This window comes from Ziziphus jujuba, chromosome 1 (assembly GCF_031755915.1).
Source record: "Ziziphus jujuba cultivar Dongzao chromosome 1, ASM3175591v1".
NCBI classification, from domain to species: domain Eukaryota; kingdom Viridiplantae; phylum Streptophyta; class Magnoliopsida; order Rosales; family Rhamnaceae; genus Ziziphus; species Ziziphus jujuba.
The window spans coordinates 3603836-3628382 of NC_083379.1; the positions used below are offsets into that span (position 1 = coordinate 3603836).

The 24547-nt window shown below is 32.0% G+C and overlaps 2 protein-coding genes across 5 annotated transcripts; one reads left to right on the top strand and one right to left on the bottom strand.

Moving 5' to 3' along the window:
- Positions 1–13263: 13263 nt before the first annotated feature.
- Positions 13264–18365, bottom strand: LOC107435681 (membrane-bound transcription factor site-2 protease homolog). 4 transcript variants are annotated; one of them, XM_016047334.4, is made up of 10 exons: positions 17803–18356; positions 17517–17624; positions 17324–17427; positions 16357–16504; positions 16107–16187; positions 15543–15986; positions 15089–15412; positions 14590–14744; positions 14175–14237; positions 13264–13677 (listed from the first exon to the last, which is right to left on the bottom strand). In XM_016047334.4, exons 1-9 carry the CDS (start codon positions 18067–18069, stop codon positions 14192–14194), a joined length of 1677 nt encoding a protein of 558 aa, XP_015902820.2. In that variant the 5' UTR covers positions 18070–18356; the 3' UTR covers positions 13264–13677; positions 14175–14191. The 4 variants fall into 4 exon arrangements, with proteins under 4 accessions (XP_015902820.2, XP_048334612.2, XP_015902935.2 ...); XM_048478655.2 differs by lacking the exon at positions 16107–16187 and having other exon boundaries at positions 17803–18365; XM_016047449.4 differs by lacking the exon at positions 14175–14237 and having other exon boundaries at positions 17803–18352.
- A 204-nt stretch (positions 18366–18569) lies between these two features.
- On the top strand, positions 18570–24029 carry LOC107407273 (actin-related protein 2/3 complex subunit 2A). The gene is made up of 10 exons (XM_016014569.4): positions 18570–18871; positions 19681–19747; positions 19884–20091; positions 20800–20969; positions 21350–21427; positions 21705–21837; positions 21920–22011; positions 22664–22720; positions 23476–23553; positions 23661–24029. Exons 1-10 carry the CDS (start codon positions 18810–18812, stop codon positions 23691–23693), a joined length of 978 nt encoding a protein of 325 aa, XP_015870055.1. The 5' UTR covers positions 18570–18809; the 3' UTR covers positions 23694–24029.
- Positions 24030–24547: the final 518 nt, after the last annotated feature.

Below are 24547 nucleotides of genomic sequence, written 5' to 3' on the forward strand. Positions count from 1 at the left end.
TATTCATTTTGGATGAAGCTAGTTTTCATTTTTTTGTATTTTAATTATTTTTATATTTTTACTATTTTAATCACTTTTCACAAAATTTAAAAAAATTAAAAAAAAAAAGAAGGGGCGACGCATTAAGAAATAATGCGTCGCTAAAAGTGTCGATCCGTCGTTAAATAGGCGACTCTATTAATGCGTCTCTAAATAGGCAATTCTACTAATGCGTCGCTAAATAGTCAACTCTATTAATGCGTCACTAAATAGGCGACTCTATTAATGCGTCGCTAAATAGTCACTTTATTAATGCGTCGCTAAATAGACGACTCTACTAATGCGTCGCTAAATAGTAAAATGCGTCGCTAAATAGGCGACACTAATAATGCGTCTCTAAATAGTCAATGCGTCGCTAAATAGGCGATTCTATTAATGCGTCGCTAAAAGTAAATATGAGTCGCTAAAAAGTCAAAGATAGGCGACTCTTATAATGCGTCGCTTGTTGTCTTATAGATTTAGCGACAAGACATTAGGCGACACCGTGCGATACGTCGTTATTTATTTTGTGCGACGCATTTATTGCGTCAGTTATCAACGCGATTCTAGTAGTGTTAGTTTCTAAAACTTAAGAATAATTAAGTGGGATTTTGTAATAATAAACACATGAGTTCTTTTATAGTTAAATATGATGCTGTAGCCTACAGGAGTGATTAAAGTTGTGAGTTTTTTAACTGGTGAGGTTTTTCCTAATGTTAAGTACATACACGTTAAAGCTAATATTATTGAAAACATAAGACCTTGTGAAATTATCATAGTATGAATATCAAGTATGCCAACAGAAAAATATAATGAAACTATTTTTTTGGATAATGAAATTGGTTAGAAGAATGCCGACTAATAGTTGCCGACTAATAGTCTAACTTGTGTTTTTTTTTTTTTTTTTTTGGTTAAGGAAAAAAATAAATGTCTCTTTCAAAAATTTACTTTTTTGACAATTATTTTTTAAAAAATTACTTGTTTAATTCAATGAATAATCCTATCAAACAAAAGAATTTGATGGCATAACAAGCCAAATTCTGGTATAGTTGTGACTCGTGACTATAAAATCTTCTATGAATTTCCAAAGGTGACAGATTCCACCTGAATCAATTAATTATTATTCCCTTTGAATATTAAAAAATAATAATAAAAAAGGCTAAAAAAAAAAATTAATAAAAGCAAACTTTGAATTGTAAGTTGTGCCCAATTGAACCACCCTTTTTGTCCAATTCTTATAAAACCTCCCAAAAGGCAGACAAACGATAAGATTATATGGCAAAAACACTGGAAAAATAAAATACCAATTTTTAAAACCAAAATAATAATAATAATAATAAAAAGAAGAAGAAGAAAGTAATTGACTGAATTACCATGCCACACGTGGTGCTGAGTGTGCTGACAAGAGCCATTCATCTTCCACTGTCTCTGCGCCGCTTGGGTTGGTAAAAATAATATGCCACAAGATTCACAACTTGCCCATTTTGTATATTCTGACTATGACATCCCACCCCATTTAGATCCTCGACACGTCGGCAATACATGTCGCCACGTAATTAAGTTTTGACATTTTGACTTCTTACTTGTTTTTTATTCGTCTTATTGGCTGTAAGGACGCAATACGGAATGGGGAGTACCGCTTTGAAAAACCCTCTCCTTGGCCTGTGTTAAAATAGCTGTTCTCTTTTTCGTTTTTTTGCCTTCCGTTCCAATATATTAAAGTAGGAGACAGCGTGTTAATAGACGTCTCCAATTTTATACTTTCAAAATGAAATTTAATAGAAGAAATGGATAGTTTCAGGGATTGAATACTCTGTCCATAAGTACATGAGTTTGAATTATAAAAGATATGGAAAGATTTTAAATAGGTTGTACATTAAGTGCTTTGTGGGTGGTTCAGAATGTGGGAGAATTTTATATAAGTTGTATATTATATTTCTAATTATATATATATATATATATATATTTTTGAAGAGATATATATATATATATTTTATAGATATATAACTTGTTATGGATAATAGTTATATATGCAAGGTAAAATTAAAGTGCATATATATATATATATAGATATATATATATATTTATGTGGTGATATTTAAAAAAATTATCGTTAATATTTTTTCTATGTAATACTATTGACTATAATATTTTAAAAAATCATTATCATTATTACATATTTGCATACGAATAGTCGCACTATAAACTATATATATATATATATATTATATCTTACAAAATAAATATTATATGTTAATAATTTTGCACGGAATATAATTAATGGTTTTCACCCAAAAAAAAAAAAAAGAAAAGAAAAAACGAAAAAACCATATAAATAATGGTAAAAGTTGCAAATGGTCATACAGGACAAATAGAGTCAAACACAAACTGGTATTTTAGAAATATTCCTGCAACCTCAACCTGCACAGCGCACGTTGTTTGGCTTTTATGTCTTGTTTAGAAGCGCTTATAATTTTCAAAGCTAGTCCGTGAGTTCAGGGAATCAATCCACCTGTTCCATGGTGAAGCGCCATTGAATCTTCTCGCATTCAAATCTCTCTTTAAAATACTAAAAGACTGTGAAATACAATTTTAAATTACACACACAACAAAAATGATAATATAAAAACCCACACCTCTAGTTAAAGCGCTCCAACTTTTCCTTTTGGCTGAACCGACTGGAAAAAGAATATATATATATATATATATATATTTATTTATTTATATATATCTTGGTTGTAATGGCTTTCAAAATTGGAATGTCTTTGATATAAAATGTGAATGAGTGCTTTTACTACTAAGAATATATCATCGAAAATATACCTCCAGCCTCGAGGTCCTGGTTTGGCCAAATCTGAGTAAAATTTTGCTCTCTTTTGGAATACATTAATTGTAATCCTTGGTATACATATATATATATATATATATATAGTTTTTAATTAAAATTTAAATGAATGTATTACATACGAGAATTGTTTCTAGTATCAATAGTCTTTACAATTTATTTCTGTCATTGAAATAGTATAATTTTTTTAACATATTGAAATAGTATAATTTAATAGTGTTTGAAAAGACAATGAGTAAAAAAAATCTCATATTCATACTTGATTTTAATTTATCATCTTTTATTTACTAAATAGAAAACTTTATAATTTTTTATAGATTCTCATTTAAGTCAGCATAATATTTCATCGAAAATATTGGCTAATTAAAAGACACATTTACATGTTTAAATGAAAGAAAATTTGATAAAGAATTGAATAGGGGAAAAAAAAAAAAAGTCAGATGATAAAAGATTGTGAGATTTATCGTTTTATATTTACGTAACCGACATCTATTATATACGTATATATATATATATATATATAAAATGTAAATAATTTTGCTTTATTTAATTTAAGTAATGAAAAATAAAATGGGTTCGTTGAAGTGGAATCCATAATCTGTTAAACAATTATTACCCAACTAAAATACTGTCATAACGGTTCCTTGGCTACTGATGCTTCGAAAAAGTCATCTGAATCCATAATAAATTATGTAAAATTAATATTATTAATTTAAAAGAAGAAAAGAAAAGAAAGAGAAAAAGAAATCTATGGGCATTTTGTAAATGTGGACAGAGAGGGGGGTAAGGGTAATTATAATGGGAAAAAGGTTTCAATGTGGGGGAGGTGTGGGGGTGAAACTTGAAGGAGGGGTTGAAGAGTGGTTGGTTGGCAGGTATTATGAGATTGGAAAAGGTTGACACATGGGGAGGGAGGCAAAAGGACGAGGTCACGGTTATTGTCGGTTATGGCAGTTTGCCACGTTAGGGACACGTGCTACCCTAATCAATTGTTCGTTAGTTGGGCCCCACCACTTCCCCCCACCTTGACGGTTGACCGTTCAGTCGTACGGCGGCCTTACCCCACCCTTCCCTACTCTTGCCGACATTTACTCTTACTTTCATTATTATTTCTTCAAGACATTTCCACCCCCCCTCCTCTTCTCTCTCTTTATTATCATTTTATTTGTAAATTCATACGAAATTTCCTCCTCCATCTTCATCCTCTTCTTCTTTTTTATTTATATCTCCACCACCACCACCACCACCACAACCACCACCTATTTCTCAGAGCACCCACATTTCTTCTGACACGTGACACTTCCCCTCCATCTCCACATATACATATTTATATATATAAACTAATAATATTATCGATTTCGTAATCTACTTCATTAAAGTGACATGACATCAACGTAGCATAACTGATAACAAAATCTATAATAACAGATTATGTTATCCCTATCTATAATTTTAACATTACGTACGTATCACTTCAATTTGACAGCCATGATAACCAAGCATAATAAAAAAAAAAAAAGAAAAAAAGAAAAGACAACCCCATTTTAAAGTTAAATTTTGTTTGCCATCTGTTTTTCTTTCTGGTAGTTGATTAGAAATCCATGTCTAATATGCAATATAACATTTTATTTTCTTTATATATATATATATATATATAAAAGGTGAAGATTCTAAATACTTTGGTAAAAAAAAAAATTGATAAATTGAAAAAAAATATATATATCACCAAGTTTTAAATCTGTAATCTAAAAATAATAAATAATTAATATCAGCTGGGCTATTTTATGAAAAGAATGTTTGATAAAAAAATTTTAACAAATCCTTTTGCTTTTTGAATAAATATTGTTTAAAGAAATTACTGATAGTTAAAACTATGCAATTTCAAATGCAATTGTTTAACGATTAATATGATATTTGTCAAATATATCTTAATAAATTTAACTCATATAATATTAATAAAATAATTTTTTTCTCATTTGACATTAAAAAAGAAGAAGAAAACAGTGCAAAATGGTTTAGAACAATATCATACAACATTCTATTATATGTTTGAATGATGTTGGCCTTGATGATTTTGGTAAGATCGAGCAAGAAAATGACTGTAATAGGATATGGAATCAATAAGATTATAAGTGGACAACAAAGAAAAGTTTCGGTAGGCCGTTGAGAGAGTGAGATATACCGACTTAACGAACCCTCGTAGCTATAGGCCAGCAGGAGAGGCTCTCTCTCTCATAGAAAAAACAAACTGGTATACATTTGGTCTTTTCAACGTTCAAAGCGGAGATCAGTAATGTCAAATCTTCTCTTATTCCAATGGCGGAGAGAGCGGGGCCCACACCATAACTATTCCTCCTTATCTTTTTTTTTTTTTTTGGGGTAATAGTATTCCTCCTCATCTTAAATATTTCTAAACATGCATATCAAAAAAACACAGCCACTCTGCTTTAACCACGTGCCATCCCGTTCTCTCTCTCATATTTCCTTTTCTTTCTCATTTTTTCTTTTCTTTCAGAAGAAAAATATATTTTATGGTTTTCGTGATCTAATTAAAGTCTATTAATTTCCAAACGGTTCTACGAATTTCATGATTTTTTTCTATATATTATGATTGGGTCAAACTTGGTCATATGACCGACTTTTGTGACTTCTATATCTTTCTCGTTTTTCTTTTTTCCTTTATTTTCTCTTTGGAATTTTTGAATTCATGCTCATGACCTTCTATAAGTTTGTTTGATCCGTGTCTCGTCGCCTTAATTTAAGGAACAATGACCAATCATATTTATATTGCCTAAAAATGCCTGCTTCCAATTTAGGCTTTTTGATTATTTATGCATATTTAATCAACTAACTTAATTTAAGGTTACCTAAAACCCATTAAGCTCTGCATAAATATATATTTATATGCAAAGGTAAACAAGGTCACTTTGACTTCAGTTGGATCAACTGGTCTTGAAAGAAAAAAATAAAAAAACACTTATAGTGGTAGTAATATAGACGCTCTCTAGAAATAAAGATTATTTCTTTATTATACGTTTTTTTTTTCTGTCTCATTATCATTATTTTTAAAATTAATAATAAAAAATTAAATAGATTTTTTTTTTCTAAATATATTATTATTTAATTGATCTATTATAAATACAACGAGATATAGATAGATTTGAATTTATCGAAAAGATATACATTTGAATTTTATAATTTATGTAACATAGTTGAAATTTAAAAAGGAGGATGTGATAGAAAGCAAAACATGTTACACTTCCCTTATCACCTCTTGAAATAGCATGTTTTAAGACTTGGCGACAGTGCACAGCAATTAATTTTAGCCAGCGATGAATGTACACGTCTAACATTGTTAAAGATCAAGTTTAGGTGGCCAACAGGATTTTAGCTAGACTTGATCTCTGATCCTCTATCTTGGATGGGGGTACACTCTACTCTATCATGTTCTCCAAGGTCGGCGTTTTTGTACTATATAAGCTAATTAGGCCAGTACCAATTAGAGCTAAAGTAATCAATTTGGACGTCCCATTGACCTAACTATAAAACATGTACAACATTTATAACAAAATAGAAATTGGTGTTGAATTGAAATTCATTAATTATGAGACTGCCAATTTCATAGCACTAATTGATGGGATGATCCACTTTTGACTGATCTTCTCTATTCATGTTTATTCTTCTATTAAAATATTATCGTAAGATTATCGCTAGCTTAAAGGTATACTAGATACTATATAACCCTATCATTTAGCTTGTTTTGCAAACGAAGCTTATTAATGAGTCTATATATAAAAAGTTGTTTAATAAATTAAATTAAGTCGTTTTGCAGTAGTACCTGTACGTTGGTGGCCAGCATATAATTAAAACTATACACTTTAATTAATTAATTATCTGCGCATGACAAACGATTATAATATAAAAATAACCGAAATCTGAATCATGGGATAAAGGAATTCAAGAAAAAAGAAAAAAAAAAAAAAGGAAAAAAAAGGGGAAAAAAAGAAAAGTGCACGAGCGCTTGCAGAAAAAGAGATCTACCTGAGCAATCAACGATCTTTCTTTCACGGGTTTTCAGCTTTTCCAATATCTTAAAGGATTTCATGTAATGATTAATAAAAATTGTAAAGGGTATGTAAACACAGTGATTGTCTGCTGCTTGGATTGGAAAAAATTGTCCATCTTTGCCTCCAAAAGCGTTTCAAAAGTCAAAAGGAGGACGAAAAGCATAGGCTAGCTAGTAAATTTAAGAAATATTAATTGCATTCTGAGTACTTTTCTAGTTACTAATTTGTCTCATTTATGTGGTCTTTAATTTTGAAATTTATACATTGAAATGTGGTCCAATTGACCAATTTGGTTAATGGAACTTCTCCATTTATCCGACCCAAATTTCTTCAACTATTGCGTGCACTCTAACTCTCTAGCTAGCCTTAGAACTTTTTGTATTTAGTTCTTTTAATTTCATGAGTTTTGCATTTTAATGTCCGAAGCAAGGTTCATGTGCTAAATCTATGAGTGGCTTTGTGAACCACCTTTAGCACAAGTTAATTACCAATCTTACTACATTCCATTGAAATTTTAAAATCGAGAATTTTAAATGATACAATTGAAAAATAGAATAAAGTAATTAAAAGGTATGCACCAATATGCTTTTATATGTAAACGAAAATTAAAATTTTTTTATTCAGTCTTAATTGGTGGAACCTTTTTTATCGTTCAGTTTGACAATAAAATGCGATATGTAGAAGAAGGTTTATGTACATATTATTTTTTCTAAAATAAAAAGTTTTAATTTCATCGTAATTTTAAAAATCAAAATTTCTATCCAAAAACACATAGCCATATAAATCATGAGATTACCTATCCCTATGTGTGTTTCATTTCTTTCTATCTCGTTGCTCATTTTCACATATACATTGTATTATATATATTTATACAAGTACATATCCTTTAAATATAGGTATTTCTAATTGGCATGCATTAATGGAATACGTAGGATAAAAACGTTGATCGATGAGAATTCATAATCCTATTATGTGTACTAGTTGAATGGAGTAATAGAATAGTTTTAGATAGAAGATATTCTTTCAGAGACAACGTGAAATCACTCTGTATTTCAAAAGTTATAATTAGAAGAAAGCGAATCTAATGATGTATCTCAAGCTTTAATGATCCGATGGTTAGTGTACGTATGATGATGAGGAGGAGAGTAGCGAATGGTTGACGGGGTACTTAGGCCTTGTCAGCAACAACGCGGCAGCATGCAGGCATATGAGTACTATATGTGTATGTATATATGTCATTCTTCAACGCAGCTATGTATAGCTGCTACATTCGAAGAAAAATCAAATATCTAGATGCCGTGCTTTGACTCATTTTTTAATATTCCTATTTTCATATATTTTAATTGCATATATTGTTCAAAACCACGTTGGTTATTAAGGTGGCTAGCTAATTTTCTGGGGTTGTATTTATGCCACATATTAATACGAAAATTAAGCTAACTTTATATTGGAGATTTAAAATGAAAGCTTATCCAAATATATTGAAAATAAATCAAGTGTGTGGGAAACTGGACTATCTAACTACCATACCTAACCCTATCCCTGCTTTTGAAGATTTTATGCCATTCCCTTTGGGCAAACCCATGTGGGTTTCCATACCCCACATTACCCTTTCTTTTTCATGTCTCACAAAGTAGGAAAATTTATTTCTCAAACACCGAAACTGGGAAAGAAAATTCCACCATACACCAACCCAACAATGGCTAAAACACCCTTTTGCTTTTTTCCAATCCCCCGCTCTTTGCATATATTCATATGTACGATATACACATATTCGGTAATATGGTTAGCTGATGTAGTTGGAATTTAATTCTGGTCTCGTTTATTTGCGGAAAACTTGCATAGAAAACAAATTAACTTGTTTTTTAAGTTCACATGGTGGAGGAGAAGTTGTTCATTTGCAGAGATGGTATTGAAAACCCAATTGGTGTCAAAGTTTGTAGGGAATTTAAATAGACTAGTTGGAAAATTAATTACATATTTCATTTTGGTTTGTAAATCCCATCCATATATATATATATATATATAATTAGTCTCTGTAGAACCATGATATGGTCTCCGATGCAGCAGACAAAAGCATGGAAAAGATAAAGGAGGGAAATAAAGAAAAGGCTGTAGGGAAGAAACCGTACTTGGTGGACCATGAATTCTATATATTTTTTCGTTTATATTATAGTGGTTGTGAAACTTTGGAAATCTTGAATTTTCAAGTGTGATTAGGTAAGACCAATTAAACGATCTCTTCCTAACGGTGAGAGATTTTTCTTTTTCTAGAAATAAACAGAAAAAATATTTTTCTTTTTCTAGAAATAAAGAGAAAAACTATCTTCATTTCATCTTATTCTTTTTAAAAAGAGAGAAACATTCAAATGATGACACATTTTTCTTTGAATAGTCTTATTACCAAATTGCATAATCAATGACATATCGAACTTAACATGCAAACCTAAGCAACCATTTTGTTAAAATTATCTATTCTGTTTTTTTTTTTTTTTTTGGAAAAGAATTTAATTTCAAATCCTTATTTAATTATGTATAAATTGACACTTTTCTTTTATCATTATAATAATATCTAAATTATAAAAGAAAAGATGTAGTATTTTAAATTTAAATATGAATGTGAAAAATATATCAACTAAATTAATATTATATTAATTGATTTTTGCTTACCCAAAGTTTCATGCGATGGAATTGGAAAGGTTATAAATGTAGTTACATAAAAATTATTTTTCATAGTTTGAGATGTGACAATTTTTAATATTTATCATGTTATTACATTTGTTATGATTAAATTGAAAAATAATTTTTTAATTTGCATATATATAAATAGAAGGAAATATTTTAGTAGATGACAGAGCATATGGTATGATCAATGTTGCAAAATATTTGATTTTGACTTTTTTTTTTTTATTGGTAAGCAATATTTGATTTTGATTTGCTGTGGGAGGTGGTTGTCCAACATATATTCTAAACTCCACCACTTAGGAAAATTGGATTATACGAAGAGATGTAATGAAGTATAGAAGAGAATGTAGTGAGGAGGTGAAATAATGAGAAATGAGAAGAAGAGCATGTGAAGGGTCACATCGTGTGCCTGGTCAAAATTCGTAACATGCCGACAACATACGTGGCGGTGATTCAGTGATAGCTCTCATTTCATTAATGTCTTCCCAGACGACTTTGCGTTATTTTATCTTATTTTATTTTTATTTATTTTCTTGTTTTTGTGTTATTCAATTTTAGTATTGTATTCGAGTGCCTATGAGTGCATGAGGGCAGACACAGAGAGAGAGAGACAGTCAAAAACTCTGAAAAAAACAAAAGAGGCAGTGCCAGTGCATGTGAAAATTTTATGGGAAAAAGAGAGGGTAGTTATGGAAGTTAAAGCACTCCACCCTCCCAAACTCAATATCTCATTATGAAAATCCTACACCCACAACAAATGGGTTTTATTTATTAATTTATTTTTCGCTATATTTATATATATCTAACATCTCTCAATCCCATTATGGGGCCCCAAGTCTTTAACTACAAGCACGTACATTAAAACATTAAAATATTCATATCATAACCCCCTCAAACCAAGTGGCTCCACACCCAGTGGCCCGCTCCATCATGGTCTATCATCACAGCCGTAGGGCTTAAGGAGAAGAAGGAGGAGGAGGAGGAGGAGGAGGGTGGACTGTGGACAGTGATGTTATGAAGAATGATATCAATTTGGACCACCTGCATTTCATTTGTGTCATTTTAACATTCTTTTTCACAGATTTGGTCCCTACGACTCTTAATTAATTTCATGTGGCCTCCACACAACATATTATGTTATTCCCCTGCCGCCAAGCCAATGCCATTTGCAATATTGCCTTCTTTGACTCTCTCTCTCTCTCTCTCTCTCTCTCTCTCTCTAATGGGTTAATTTCCATGTTGATTGGAAGAAGGAAGATAGCTAGAAAGGTAATTACTTGCTGCCTTCAAATGCGAAGAGGGATACAAGGGTGAAGTAAAATGGGTAACAGAAAAAATAAAGCTAGCTTATCCCCCATTGCAATTTGCCTTTTTGCTAATTAAGCAACTTGAAATTTTAAAGTTGAAACCGACCCCTCTAGTTTATATTCTACACAGACCACCAATGGTGTTATTTTGGTCACATTAATTCTGGCCTTTACTGTTTTGGAATAAATGTGTCATTGTCTAATTAAATTGTCTTTCCCCCACTTTTATTTATTTATTTATTTTTAAAATAAATAAAAAAATTATTATACTATTAAAAGTGCTGAAAATTTACTGCTCAAAATAAGAAAGATAAAGATAGTGAAGTGATAAATCTACTGTTTTTTCCCTAAGTCATAGTGGTGCCAATATATAAAACAATGAAATTGTAAATTGTAGTAGCTTCCATTCAATTTTCAATTCATTGTTGAATTAAGAAATTATATATCCTCAATCCCTAGGACTCATATAATTTAATTTGGATTTGTTGGTTGCCTAATCTTGGTTTGACCTACATGTTCCAACCAAAATCAACAGTTTTGCTTCATGTTCATCAAGTACTTAGACACATGGGATAGAATTAATTACATTTTACTATATAAGCTCAAATAACTCTATCTTCTATAAGCCTTCCATGGGAAATTTTAATGTGAACATTAGATCTGATAAAGTTTCACACGACACAATAACATGATATGAACTCATACGATAATTTTCATGTTTTGGTTGACAATATCATGTCGGGTACATATCAGTGTCATCATCCAATAATACTCAATAAATTAATCAATTTTAATGAATGATACATGATAATACACGAAAAATCCATTAAAGAATGATATCTTTTGTAATTATATAAGTTTTATAATATTAAAATTATTTATTTTATTATTAAATATGGATTGCTTTGTTCTTTTTCAGTTTAATTTTTAAAAAATCTAAAAACAAACAAGTCTTTTTGTAGGATATTTTCAAAAATTATTATTTTATTATTTAAAAACTAAATTAAATTTAGATTTTTAATTTTTTATATATTTTTTTATGGATTTATAGGTAAAATGATGGATTATACGATAATTTAACGATAGATTTGGGTTTATCTATTTAACACGAAAGTTTAACAGATCATATTTATGTAAACTAAATTTTGTACAAACACGATACGATACAATATAAATACGATTTAATACGATACGTTTACCGGTCCAGTGGGGCACTACATGTGTAAGTATAGGTTCATGAGAATCAATTAATCAATTTTTGATTTCGTTTGGGTCCCCAGGCCTAATAAAAGATATGCACGCTTGAGAACATAACGGGCCTTTGTCACTTCATAGCAATCATATCATGTAGGTATCAATAGAGAAATGTATACGGCATTTTGTTTTTAACATAAAACTAACATTAGTTTCATAAAAATGGTATAAGAATAGTGTTTTTTTTTTTTTTTTTTGGGGGTGGAGATGGTATAAAAAATAGTTGAACATCCAGAAACGTGCCGTAACTGATAATCTATCCAACTATAGTCGTTAATACCTCCATTTCCAAAATAATTTCTCCTCTAAACCCATACTACCTCTTTCAATAAGACCCGAAAGAAAAAGAAAGAAAGAAAAAAAAAAAAAAAAAAAAAAGGGCATAACAAAAGGCGAAGTATAATACCAACCAGAAAACCAGGGATTTTTACAACACAGCCCCTTATGAAACTTATAAAATTAGATAACATGGTCCACATTTCAAAATAATAACACTGATAATAAATTGGATAACATTTTGAATACTTCCCCGATTTAAGGAGAAGAGAGTAGCTTGACCCAACAAATACCAAGCTTAATTAGTCCAAAAAAAAAAAAAAAAAAAAAAAAAAAAACAAAGCCTAACTTAATGTAAAAACAAAACCAACAAAATAACTGAAAGCCCAGCTTGACACAAAAATAAAATAAAAAGGACAGAATTACCTAAAGCCCAACTCAGCCCAATGCATTGCATCAAAGACTTTCCAATAGGGAGTGATTGGTCCTAGTCGTTCTCATGCCTTATCTAGCAACAGAAATTGAAATATTACCCAAAAGAGAAAGAAGAAAGAAATTCAAAATAATCTCTCCTTTCTGATCAAACTTAATTATACTTGTTGCTTTATTTGCTTAAAAATTAATATCTCTAATGGACTTGGACCAAACGAAGTACAACATCCACCTTCAATAGTCTAAGCAATTACCAATGGGAAAATCCCATTCCCAGGGAACAGTGCTTCCTAATGTTGGGCTCCCAAACTATCATTTCCAAATAAACTATAGGTTGCCACTTCAAAAACGAGTTCTAAACAGTAAAAACCAACCCCAATTGGTGAAACAACAATCTATAGCACTCTGTCGTGTCATTTGGCAAAGTTTTGGTAACACAATTTTTAGCATTTTCCTTGCCGATAGTACATCATATAGCATTTCATACAACATAGCATTTTGTACGTTGATATCAACAGAGTAGAAGAAGGTGCATAGTCAGACAATACAGCCAACTAAATTGGCTAGTATAACCAGGTAACACCAAAACAATATAGAAGCAGTAAATACAACGCAGAACATTCCACAACTTTTGGGATGCACTATATAAGCAAAACGAAAATCGAACTGCCAAGGTGCTATCCGGTTCATGAGACAGCTTCTTACTTAAGATCCACCTGACCTGAGTATGGATGGTTCTATTCACTACTGAGATATTCCATCTCTATGGCTTCAGATTGTGTGATTAGATTACCTGTGTACAACAACAGCACCGTCGCTATAATTATAAAGATATTCAAGTGGATCAAGCATGTAGATGAATAACAAAATGCCTTTTCTTTGATCATCAACAGAAACAGATTATCAGATAGAATTGTACGCTATTACTTTGACATGATTTGTTGCTTGTCGCAAAATCTTTCATTTCAGAAAGAATTGTAAGCTATTACTTTGATATGATTTGTTGCTTGTCGCAAAATCTTTCATTCAACAAGTGAGAGTTTGGTTGGCTGTAGTCTGATGCATAAAGGTTAGCCCCTAGGGTTGAGGCTTAATACGACAATGTTTAGCAAATATTTCTTAATAGCTTAGATGGAGTAACCAAGTATCTCATTCCTTATTCTACCTTTTGTTTAGCAACAATGTCCTGCCCCTTGGTTTAGTTCCTCAGTCCTCTTTATACTTTGTTTTTTTCGAACTATTACTTACATGGGAAAAAATCATGTTTACTTGATCCCTATTCAATTTTACCTCTATCAATAAGACTTTTAAGTTCTATGCAATCTTGCACCAGTTATGCTTTGGGGAGAATCTCTGTCAACCGAAAAAAAGAAAAAAAAAAAGAAAAAAAGAAATAGGGAGAGTCTCTGTCAACAAGCAAAGATACAATTACAAATTCTCAAAGTCTTTCTGTATTGCTTATAAGAATACTGACAAACAAAATAAAGTTTTTCCAAATAAAATCAAGTGCCTTCATATATAGGCAACATGTTGACCAAAAAAAAATATAGGTAACACAGTAGTACAGCTTCATATCTGATAGGCCCATTAAACATAGATAGCATTATGGTATTAGTAGTCATACACATGCTATTGCATAATCAAATTTAGATCTGATAAAGTCACATAACTTTGTCATAGGGAAGAACTTTTATCTCTGACTTACAAAATATTCAAGAAGATTCTGAAAAAGGCTAGAATAGAAATGAGTGTCCCTCCCAAAAGGCACACTTGAAGAACTTTTCCCCTATTGCTTGGAGACAATGATGTGAAGTGGCAAAGAGTCTCCTCTAAGACGGATTCTCCATCCAGAAAGTATACCTACTAAATATCATCATGATTAGATAGAAAAGGACACGCTAAACATCACATGTTTTATTCTTGAATATTGTTTTTAGAGCTAAACTTTTCCAATGCCAATCACTCGACAAATACAATATCAACATTTGAAGAGAGTCTATCCAACTTGGCATATGGAGTTGTGATTAAATGTGGTAATTTGTATCAAGCTTATATTCCTTCATATGTTCTCAAGTGTCACAAAACAACCACCAAGAAGCAAGATGATTTCTTACAATTTTCATATCATGCACAAACACGTAGGCAAATGAATCATGACAAATATCAAAATCTTTAATAAACACATTGAAAGTATAAAACCTTACCGGCAAACTGTTGAGAAGAGCTAGTGTTAAAGACACGTGGAATGTGCACATTAAAAGCCTTTCTAGCACATTTGGAAGATAGATACCAAATTTAGATGCCCAACGAGGTTGATATGCAGTTAACTGTACAGAGCTTGCCATGGAGATAATGTCACCAACAAATACAAAAGTCCCACCACAGTTAGAATCCACAAACTCAGAAGATCTTGAATCGGCAAATGATTTTCTTCCAAGTTTCAAGCATTCTGGAGAATAAGGGCTATAATATGTGACCTCAATCCACATGAAACCAGGGATCTGAATTGGACTTAAGCAAGACATATCCTACATAAACCATTAAAAATGTACTTATTTTGTGTTTGATAATGCAAGAAAACTGTGAAAAAGTTCAAAACACTTAGAAAAGATAAGTTGCTAAATATTGCAATTCTTAGGAACATAGTCAGAGAGCAACCTGTGAACATGTGCAGTTGCTACCATTGGTTGTAGCTGTCACCCAATCACCACATTTTCTGAACTTTACAACATCCTTAGCATTCAAGCAATTGGTGGGCTCAAATGTATTTGGATGGCTGTCAACTGACATATTTGTATCAAAACAAGGAATGGTTACAAAAGAAGTAAGATAATCTGGACAAGAAGACTGGTTCTCTATTAATCCAATCTTGCTTTCTTCCAACACAGGATTAGGGACGCAATACCCCTTTGCGTTACTTACTCTTCCAAAGCCTTCATTATAACTGGAACTATTTAGATTTTCATGTGCCAATATATTTACTAGAGTTGCCATCTCCATCCATTCTTGGGAACTATGGATACGTACACCATCCAATGAGATAATTACATCTCCAGGAGATAAATAACCAGATAAGGGCGAAGTAGAAGGTACATCCAAAACCTATTCCAGGTATCATAACAAATGCATTGAGCAGGTGCAAAATGTCAGGTGAACATTTTAGTGCAGAAAAATACAACTAGGAACATTAGACAACTAAACTAAATGGTCGTATTGAAATACCATGGGGCTTTCACCATGTTGGTAAAAGGCAAACAAAATCAAGGGCAGAAGGAATAATGCCAATCCACAAACCGCACAGCACTGGCAGGAAATTTGACAGCAATTAACATTCGATTAAACAGTTTATTATCTAGCAGAAGCTTGAAACATTGTACACATTCACGACCAAATCTAACCCACTTAAACTATTCAATATGAAAGATTTATAACATTCACACATAAATAAATACGGGAAAATATGTGAGCTTACCACTGCATTATGCCAAATGCCAGCACAATATACTCGCAAAGCAGCAAAACCAGGCAATGCTTGCAGTAACTCATAATTAAAAGCCACCAAAGCACCAGGAAATAGAACTGCAATAAAGATGGCAATGTACTCCATCTGTATGCCTTCACTGCCTTGCGTAAAAAAGATGCCTAAATTACCCAACATAAGAATCTACCTTTCGTGTAGGAAGATATACAAGAGATTATCAACTTATTCATATAGTATCTATTTTTCCCTAATCCAAGTAGAAGTAGTTGTCTTCCTAAAAACTTCAACCACAGAAAACTAAAAATGGACCCAAAAATGTTGCAAGCTTGGCACTGTAAATTAAATATTCAAACACTGATGATTAAGCTCCTGGTTCCCACTAGAAAGGAATGATTCAAACAGTTTGGCAGGCCATTTTTGTGTCGAATTTTCAAAACATAACATGACTAGAAGAATATTGAATTTTATAACTTTCCTCCTATTCCCTTGCTCTATGACTTAGATTTTCAATATCTGTGCAAAGGGTTTTCTAAAGGCTGATAGGATTTACGAGTCTATAGGATGTTAGGGAGGGTAACTATGCACCACTCGGATTGAAATCAGATCTATTAGGATTCGTTTTATATGCTTCTTGAATTTCTTGCATATTAATACTGTTCAATACAAATTGCAAGAACGAATTTTGCGACACAAAAAATATGCTTTTCTTTGTTATTATAATAAGATGGAGCTACAGAAGGGGCACTCATGCACCGGCATTGAGCTTAACAGGCAATGCATTTAGACAACCATAATGATTACCAATATTAGAACTTTAGAAACATGTTATAGAGAACAATTGCTCATATGAGTTTCACATCAATTGCTCACACGTCAGAAGAAGAGTACAATAAAAGAAATTGAAGAGAAAAAAAAAAAAAAAAGGAAAAAAAAAAAGAAAAAAGGAAAAAAAAGAGACCTTGCAGCGGCAAGAGCATGGCCAAATTCATGGAGAGATACGGATATCAAGGTAGAAACCAACATATAACCAGCTCCAGCGGGTGAAATGCTTAAACCAGAAACCTGCAATACATGAACAAGTAAGCAGAAAGCAAACAACGCGGAACAAAAAGCAAAACTTTGTTTTAAATATCAATCTCAAAACGCCACACCGAGTTGGAAGGGAAAGGTGAAAAGCCGAACAATATAGCACTCGAAAGATTGCTAAAGGAGTTCCCAGGGAGAAGATGCAGAGCGCTGGCCAATTCCCAGAGAAGAATCTGCAAAGGCCCATTTGAAGACCATGACAATATTTTAGGCATACTACTCTCATGGAGAAGAAGAAGAGGAGTATAGAAAACAATAACAAATGCAAATATACATATATATATATATATATATATATATAGTGATAAAAGGAAAACAAAATGGGAAGATGGGTTCGGTGAGAATGGAGACCATAGAAACGGCAAGTAGAGCAGTTAGGCCAAAACCAACCCCGATGGAAAACCAAGCTTTGAAAATCCCGGCACGCCTTCTTCCAAGACGGAAAAGCGGGTCATTGAGAGATGAGATCTTATAGTCGCAGTAGCAACAAGAAACGGTGTTTGATAGAGAAGGAGGGTGATGGGTGGTTCGCAGAGGAAGCAAAGAGTGAGGTTGGGTGTGTATTTGTTGTCCCCTGCCTCTTCTAATCCCAAACCTTCTAATCCGCCTCCCTTCCATTCTGCAGAAACTAACTGAAACTGGGTTTCTTCTACTTCACCTTCCTCTCACTGTTGCTGCGTCGTTTTAGTTTATATATGCAATATAGAGGAGTATAACAATTGCTTTGCCACTGTCTCTTTCTCTGTATTTGGACTTTGGAGAGTAATATAAGGTTACAGGGAAAGAACAACCTGTGGAGAGATGAAGATCAACAAATTCATGATTTATTACATTCAGGTTTATTAGATTTTTTCTTCTTTTTTTATTTTTATTTATTTGTGTGGTTTTTCTCTTTACTCCAAAATTTAATTGTTATATTTATTAAATTTAATAGAAACGGAACAAGTCTAAAGTGTAATATTTCATAGAAAAAGAATAATATAATGTTCCCAGTCATAAAAGAAAAAAAAAAAAAAGGGCAAAATAATAATGTAAGGGTAAATAAGACATTTACTCTCTGAATTCCCAAGCTTTTGCGTTTTTCACTTCAATTAAATAAAGTCAGACAAAACAGAAATAAAGAAAAATAAATAAATAAATAAATAAAAAAAGGTAAAAGGAAAAAGGAAAAAGCGTCTTGGGGAATTTTTGTTGCAGATCGGTGACCACCTTGTTGTATAAAATTTTTGAGCATTTTTTTTCGTTCTTTGTTTTTTTCCTCGTCTCTCCGTCTCCAGCACAACGAGGGAGACAGAGATAATATATAGAGATCGAAACAGAGAGAGAGAGAGAGAGCGAATTCCATAAATTCCAATTCGATGATTTTGTTGCAGTCTCATTCCAAATTTCTCCTTCAGACCTTGCTTAATCGGGTTCAAAAGTTCGTTTTCATTTCCCTTTCTTTTTTTTTTTTTTGTCTTCTTGCAATTATCATTATATTTTAACGTTGATTTTAGGGTTAATTGGTTTCTTTGCTTGCTTGCTTTTTTTTTTTTTTTCCCCCTTTTTTTTAAAAATTTTCCAACCTATTAAAGTATCCATGTGTTTTATGGTATTGGATTCTTTCATTCTTTAATTTGATTGAGCGCCCTCAAAATGAAATTTCGATTTTCATATTTCACTGTAAATCCGGTTCTATTTTATATTTATTTATTTTTTTCTGCTTGGGTTGTTGATGGGTGATGAAGGAAATTAGGGTTCTAATAGAAAACTTGAAACTATTAAATTGAAGTAAAAATTACTGAACCCCTTCAAAGATACTTTAATTTCAATCATTTTAAAATAAAGGCCAACAAACTGTTTTTTTCCCCTTGTGGAAACGGTCCGTCATGTAAGATTTTATGGCAGTTAGTAGCCAAAGGCAGATATAATTAGGAAATATTGAAAGCTAAACCCATTTTTTTGTTTTCTTTGCAGTTGTTAAATTTGCATCATGTGTGAGCCTAATGTTGATTTTAAATTCAAATACCTTGTCAAAACTTGGCCCCTAGTTTAGCTTTCTTATTGTCTTTTAGAAAAAAGTGATGATGTTAGTGCTGCTATAGGCCCTAGCATATGATTTACTATGGGCTCACACCGTTATAACATTCTTATGCGGTGTACTTTGGATATTAGATAATAAAGCTAACTCTCAGTTGGAAGGTTGCGTGGATGTCACACAACATGCTGATTATGATCTTTTGTTTTCAGCTTTGACAAGGGAGTTGAATTGGACTACCATTGGGTTGAGTTTGGTGATGTTCGCTATCATATTCAGGTGATTTTCTGGCTTCATTCATTGTTTTACAGAAGGAAAATCAATTTGTTATACGGTTTGCAGATATCTGTTGCTTTTGGGATTTGCACGGTTTACTAAGATGTGTATATATATATATATTTTTATTATTATTTAGGTGTCGATGAAGAATCCACAGCACCTGAAGCTATCGGTATCATTACCCATCCCACCTCCAGACACTGTTTTCATGGGTGGGCTTCCATCTGGAGCTATAGAAGCCATCAAGTCTGCATATGGTGCGGTTGTACAGATTCTTGATCCTCCCAGAGATGGCTTTAATCTGACACTGAAACTGAATCTTTCAAAACTCCCTCCAGATGAAGGTTCAACGAGTTCCTTTTCTAAGGTCATTATGAGCTTGCCATGGACATGCTGATACGTTTGGGATGTTGTTAAACATATGCATCTTAGTTATTTCAAGTTTTCAAATTCAACTTGAGAAAATTCTTTTACACTTCTTCAATGGTTTTGTTAGATGGGTTTCTTATTTGACAACCTGTTTTATTTGCCAGTCTGTAACATATATATTTGCATTTTCAAAGGGCATCATCATGATCATCTTCAGATGCCAATTAATCATCTTTCCATTTTTTTTTTTTTAATCGAAGTGACACAAATGTACAATGAACCTAGACTCCTTTTGTTTTTCTTATGTATGCCAATATATCTCATGTATCTGAAAAAACAGTGTAATTTCTGTATCCTTTTTTGTCAGATGGGATGTATCATGTGATACCAATAACCTTGGCATTGGTATTATTGAAGTTTTTATTTTCTTAAATCTTAATATTTGTAATTTAGATGTGCAATGTTTTTCCATCTTCAAACAGCTTAATGGCATTATATAGTTTCGTTTACTTGCATTCTTTGTTCATGAAACTCGTGCAACTCCTTCCTTTTTGTGGGTGGATTGCAAATTTGTATTGTTTGATACGTCCTTCAGTACTTTTATTCTTTGCTCTCTTTTGCGCTCTCTCTCTCTCTTTTTTAATAACCAAGTTGTGAATATTTTCTGCTGTGATGGTATGCAGAGTACAAGCATGTTCTTTTGGTAAAGATTGCGTCTGTAAGGGAAGTGGTACTTGGTGCTCCACTTAGACTAATTTTGAAGCAACTTGCTTCAAGGACTGTTTCCTCTAATATTAATCAGCTTGTTGCCCTTGTACATCGGCCAAAGGAGTCATTTTTCCTTGTTCCTCAGGTAAATTATTACAGTATATTATATATTTTTTCATTTTGAATTTTTGATCATAAAACTTGGAAAATTTTCATATCAACTGCGTGCAGTTTATTTGCAATTAATGTTGTTCATAACAGAAGGATTTTTCTCTGCTAAATATTATTCCATACTGTTCTCTTTCTCTCTCACTCACTCACACACACACACATACACACAAATAACAGTTTTTATTTTTATTCTTTTTTTATTTTTTTGGCTACTCCTCATTTACTGGATGATGATTTTATTTATTTTGTTTTAAATAAAGTTTTGTAGAGCATGCATCATTTTGTGTAATCTAATTTATTTTCATTACTGCTATTATATACTTTGGAGGTAACCAGTCTCACCGTCTTTTGCAGGTGGATAAAGTGACTGTGATATTTCCTATGAGATTTAATGACTCTATAGATATTGTCCTTGCAACTTCCTTCCTGCAGGTACTGTAATTATTCAATCTATATTTACAAACTTTCTATTACGCCTTAATTTCATTAGGGATAGATTGGAATAAATTGTTAATACACATCTATTTTTAATATTAAATATGGGGTTTTAGATTCTTTTTGAAAAGAGCTTTTAGATTTTTTCTTTTTTTGATGAAATAAAAGGGTTTTTAGATTGTATACCTCTATCATTTCTCTGCCTATCTATATTTTTCCTTAATCCAGTGATTTCTCTTATTGTATGTCACTTACAAATTTTGCTATATTTTAGGAATTCGTCGAAGCAAGACGTACAGCTGGACTTCACAATGCCCCTTCCTGTTCGTGGTCTTCTACCCCTCCTTTGGAACTTAAGGAAGCTGCAACTGAAGCTCTGTCTGCAAATGCTGGATTTGTAACTTTTGGTATGTCAGAAAATGGATAGTATTTATTTCCTAATATGTACTGTTCTGAATATAAACAAATCTATTTATTCAACCAATGCAGTTATTTTCCCCCGTCATGTAGAAGGCAAAAAACTGGATCGTACTGTTTGGAGTTTGTCAACATTTCATGCATATGTTAGTTATCATGTCAAGGTATGATGTTTTCTCTACTTTCATTGATTTGAATCCCTGCATGATTTTGTCCTGAAATTTTAATCGTAAATATTGCATTTGAGATTTATGAACACAACGCAAATCATGTGCACATCTTTTGAAAAATGAAATTGGTTTTGGATATTTGTTTTTGGGAATTCTGAATTTCAGGGCATTTTTATTAGTACACGTGATATCATTGATATGGATCTCATAATGTGTGACTGTAAAATCATTTTTGAATGTGGTTGTCTTGTCAAGCAAGTTTTTTCTAGGACTCAAAAACCTAAGGAATGAAAAGACGAGAAATTTTCTTTCAACAAACTTTTCTGTCACCAGCAGAGTTTAAAGTAAAAGTATTGTCTTGTCAAGCAAGTTTTTTCTAGGACTCAAAAACCTAAGGAATGAAAAGACAAGAAATTTTCTTTCAACAAACTTTTCTGTCACCAGCAGAGTTTAAAGTAAAAGTAGTTTCTTTCTTTCCAGATGCATTTATTATGTTCCTTCTTGTTGGCTTTGGCCTGAATCATCTTTTGGTTTTATCAATTTAGACCTTTCAAGTGTAGTTTCTGGCATGCTACCTTACCTTCTTTGCTCCTTAACTTCCTTTTATATGCTTTATCTCAAATTTTCCATGCATATTCTATAACAGTGTTCTGAGGGATTTATGCATACACGGATGAGGCGTCGTGTGGAATCTTTGATTGAGGTATCATATGCTATTCTGATTTTCTGTAGCTGTTTGGCAATTTTATTATCGTTCACCTTTTGTTATGCATTTGATTCAATCCTTCCGTAGTGTGCTAAGGCTAGATGTTAATGATTGTTGCTTCATAAAATCTTCATTTAGGTAATCATGCCTAGGTTGTTGCTTTCTTAACATTGACATGATTTATTGATTTCCCTAGTTTGACAAGCCATGATAACTTGGGCCTCTATGTTAGTCAAATTTAAAGTAAGGATTCATATAAGTTCTTAAATGAGTATTTCTCTCATTAATGAAAAGCCATTGTTAACATCGAGTTTATTATTGGTTCTTTTGTTTTTCTCTTTTCATTTTGCTGTTTGATGACACACTATTCAGTCAAAAAACTTAAGGCGTGTTTGTAAAGAATGTGGGAAGAATTTAAATCTTGTAATTAGCAACCTGAGCTGGTCTCTTGCTCATTGTATTACAGCTTTCTTATGCTCTTGAGCTCTTCTGTTTATTGATGTCAGCAAACATGGATAAAGTTATTTAACTTGTGAAATTTCTTATGTGTCGGAGTGTTTGTTCAACAATTGGACTATTTAGACTGCACATTTTTCTAGATGGTGGGGATTTATTTGACACGGTTGTTCATCCTGCATGATGACAAAAACCAGGCTTGAAAAAAGCTCTGGATTCATTACTTTTTTTAAACAAGTTTTGCTCCACTGTCAAGTCTACCGTCGAACTTTTATGGAATTGTTAATTTTGTATAGGCTCTTGGTCGTGCAAAGCCAGATACAGACACCGAAAATCGCAAAAAAGGAGGGCACAATAGATCCTTCAAACGACTGGTGTGTCATGAATCCTCAAATAATAACGCTTACAACATCAGAGATGTTTTTTATGCTTAGTTATACTTATTTTTTGTTTGTGTTTTTTATTTTCTCTTGGATCACAGAGTCTGAAGGATGGACGTACTAATTCAAACTAACATTTTAGGATGTGTTGAGGAGGATTTGCACGGTATGTCCTGTTTTTAAGAAGGCCGCTGGCCAGAGTTTCTTGCGTGTGTGGGATAGGTTCCCTGAAGATGCATGTATTTATTATTTATTTAGTTGAAGAAAAGGAAAATTCAGAGAACGTCTTTTATTATCTTTTTCTAACATATGTACGATTCTTTTATAGTTTTGGTTCCATGTGAACCAGAAAAACAAAAAAAAAAAAAAATTGTTGTTTTTGTATATCAAATTTTGGAGTTCGAATTATTTAAATGTCGTATGAAATATTTATTTCAAATGATGAAATTATAACGATGGGTATTGAATTATATGGGACCAAATGTGAAATTGACAAGCTTCGATGTTTAAGTGAAACTGCTGCCACTGAGATAATTGATGATGATTTCTAATGTTTTTAGGGATTGTTTACAATATGGCCCGCCCTGTTTTACTTTTACTTTACCTTTCACATTTCAAGATTTTATATAAACAAAAATAAAAAATAAAAGATTTACGTAATGATTAAATTATCTAATGTTGCAATGATTGTAAATTAAGTTAGCTATTCGATTAGGTTAGTCATTAACTTCTGATTGGAGGAATGTGAAGAAATAAAAATATTAAATAAGAAGATATAAATGAAAAAAAATAAATAAACAAATTATAAAATAGTAAGAAGAAAATTGTGAAAAGTGAAACAGCTTTTGTCATTGATGAGGAGCAGAGCTTAGTGGCCTTTGAGCACGAGATGAGCGTGAACACTTTTTGAAAGAATTTAAAGCGCCAACGTAAATCACGGGAACCAAAAAAAAAAAAAAAGAAATAAGAAAAAAAAAAAAACCCAAAT

What these genes read in the sequence shown, in the direction of transcription:
- LOC107407273 (XM_016014569.4), top strand. Translation starts at nt 18,810, where the DNA reads ATGATTTTGTTGCAGTCTCATTCCAAATTTCTCCTTCAGACCTTGCTT. An exon ending in TTGCTTAATCGGGTTCAAAA is followed by an intron (nt 18,872 to 19,680) that starts GTTCGTTTTCAT and finishes TTTTGTTTTCAG; the next exon opens with CTTTGACAAGGGAGTTGAAT. An exon ending in TTGCAACTTCCTTCCTGCAG is followed by an intron (nt 21,428 to 21,704) that starts GTACTGTAATTA and finishes GCTATATTTTAG; the next exon opens with GAATTCGTCGAAGCAAGACG.
- LOC107435681 (XM_016047334.4), bottom strand. Translation starts at nt 18,069, where the DNA reads ATGGAAGGGAGGCGGATTAGAAGGTTTGGGATTAGAAGAGGCAGGGGA. An exon ending in CACCTTTCCCTTCCAACTCG is followed by an intron (nt 17,428 to 17,516) that starts GTGTGGCGTTTT and finishes CATGTATTGCAG; the next exon opens with GTTTCTGGTTTAAGCATTTC. An exon ending in AGAATCTTCTTGAATATTTT is followed by an intron (nt 14,238 to 14,589) that starts GTAAGTCAGAGA and finishes TTCGGTTGACAG; the next exon opens with AGATTCTCCCCAAAGCATAA.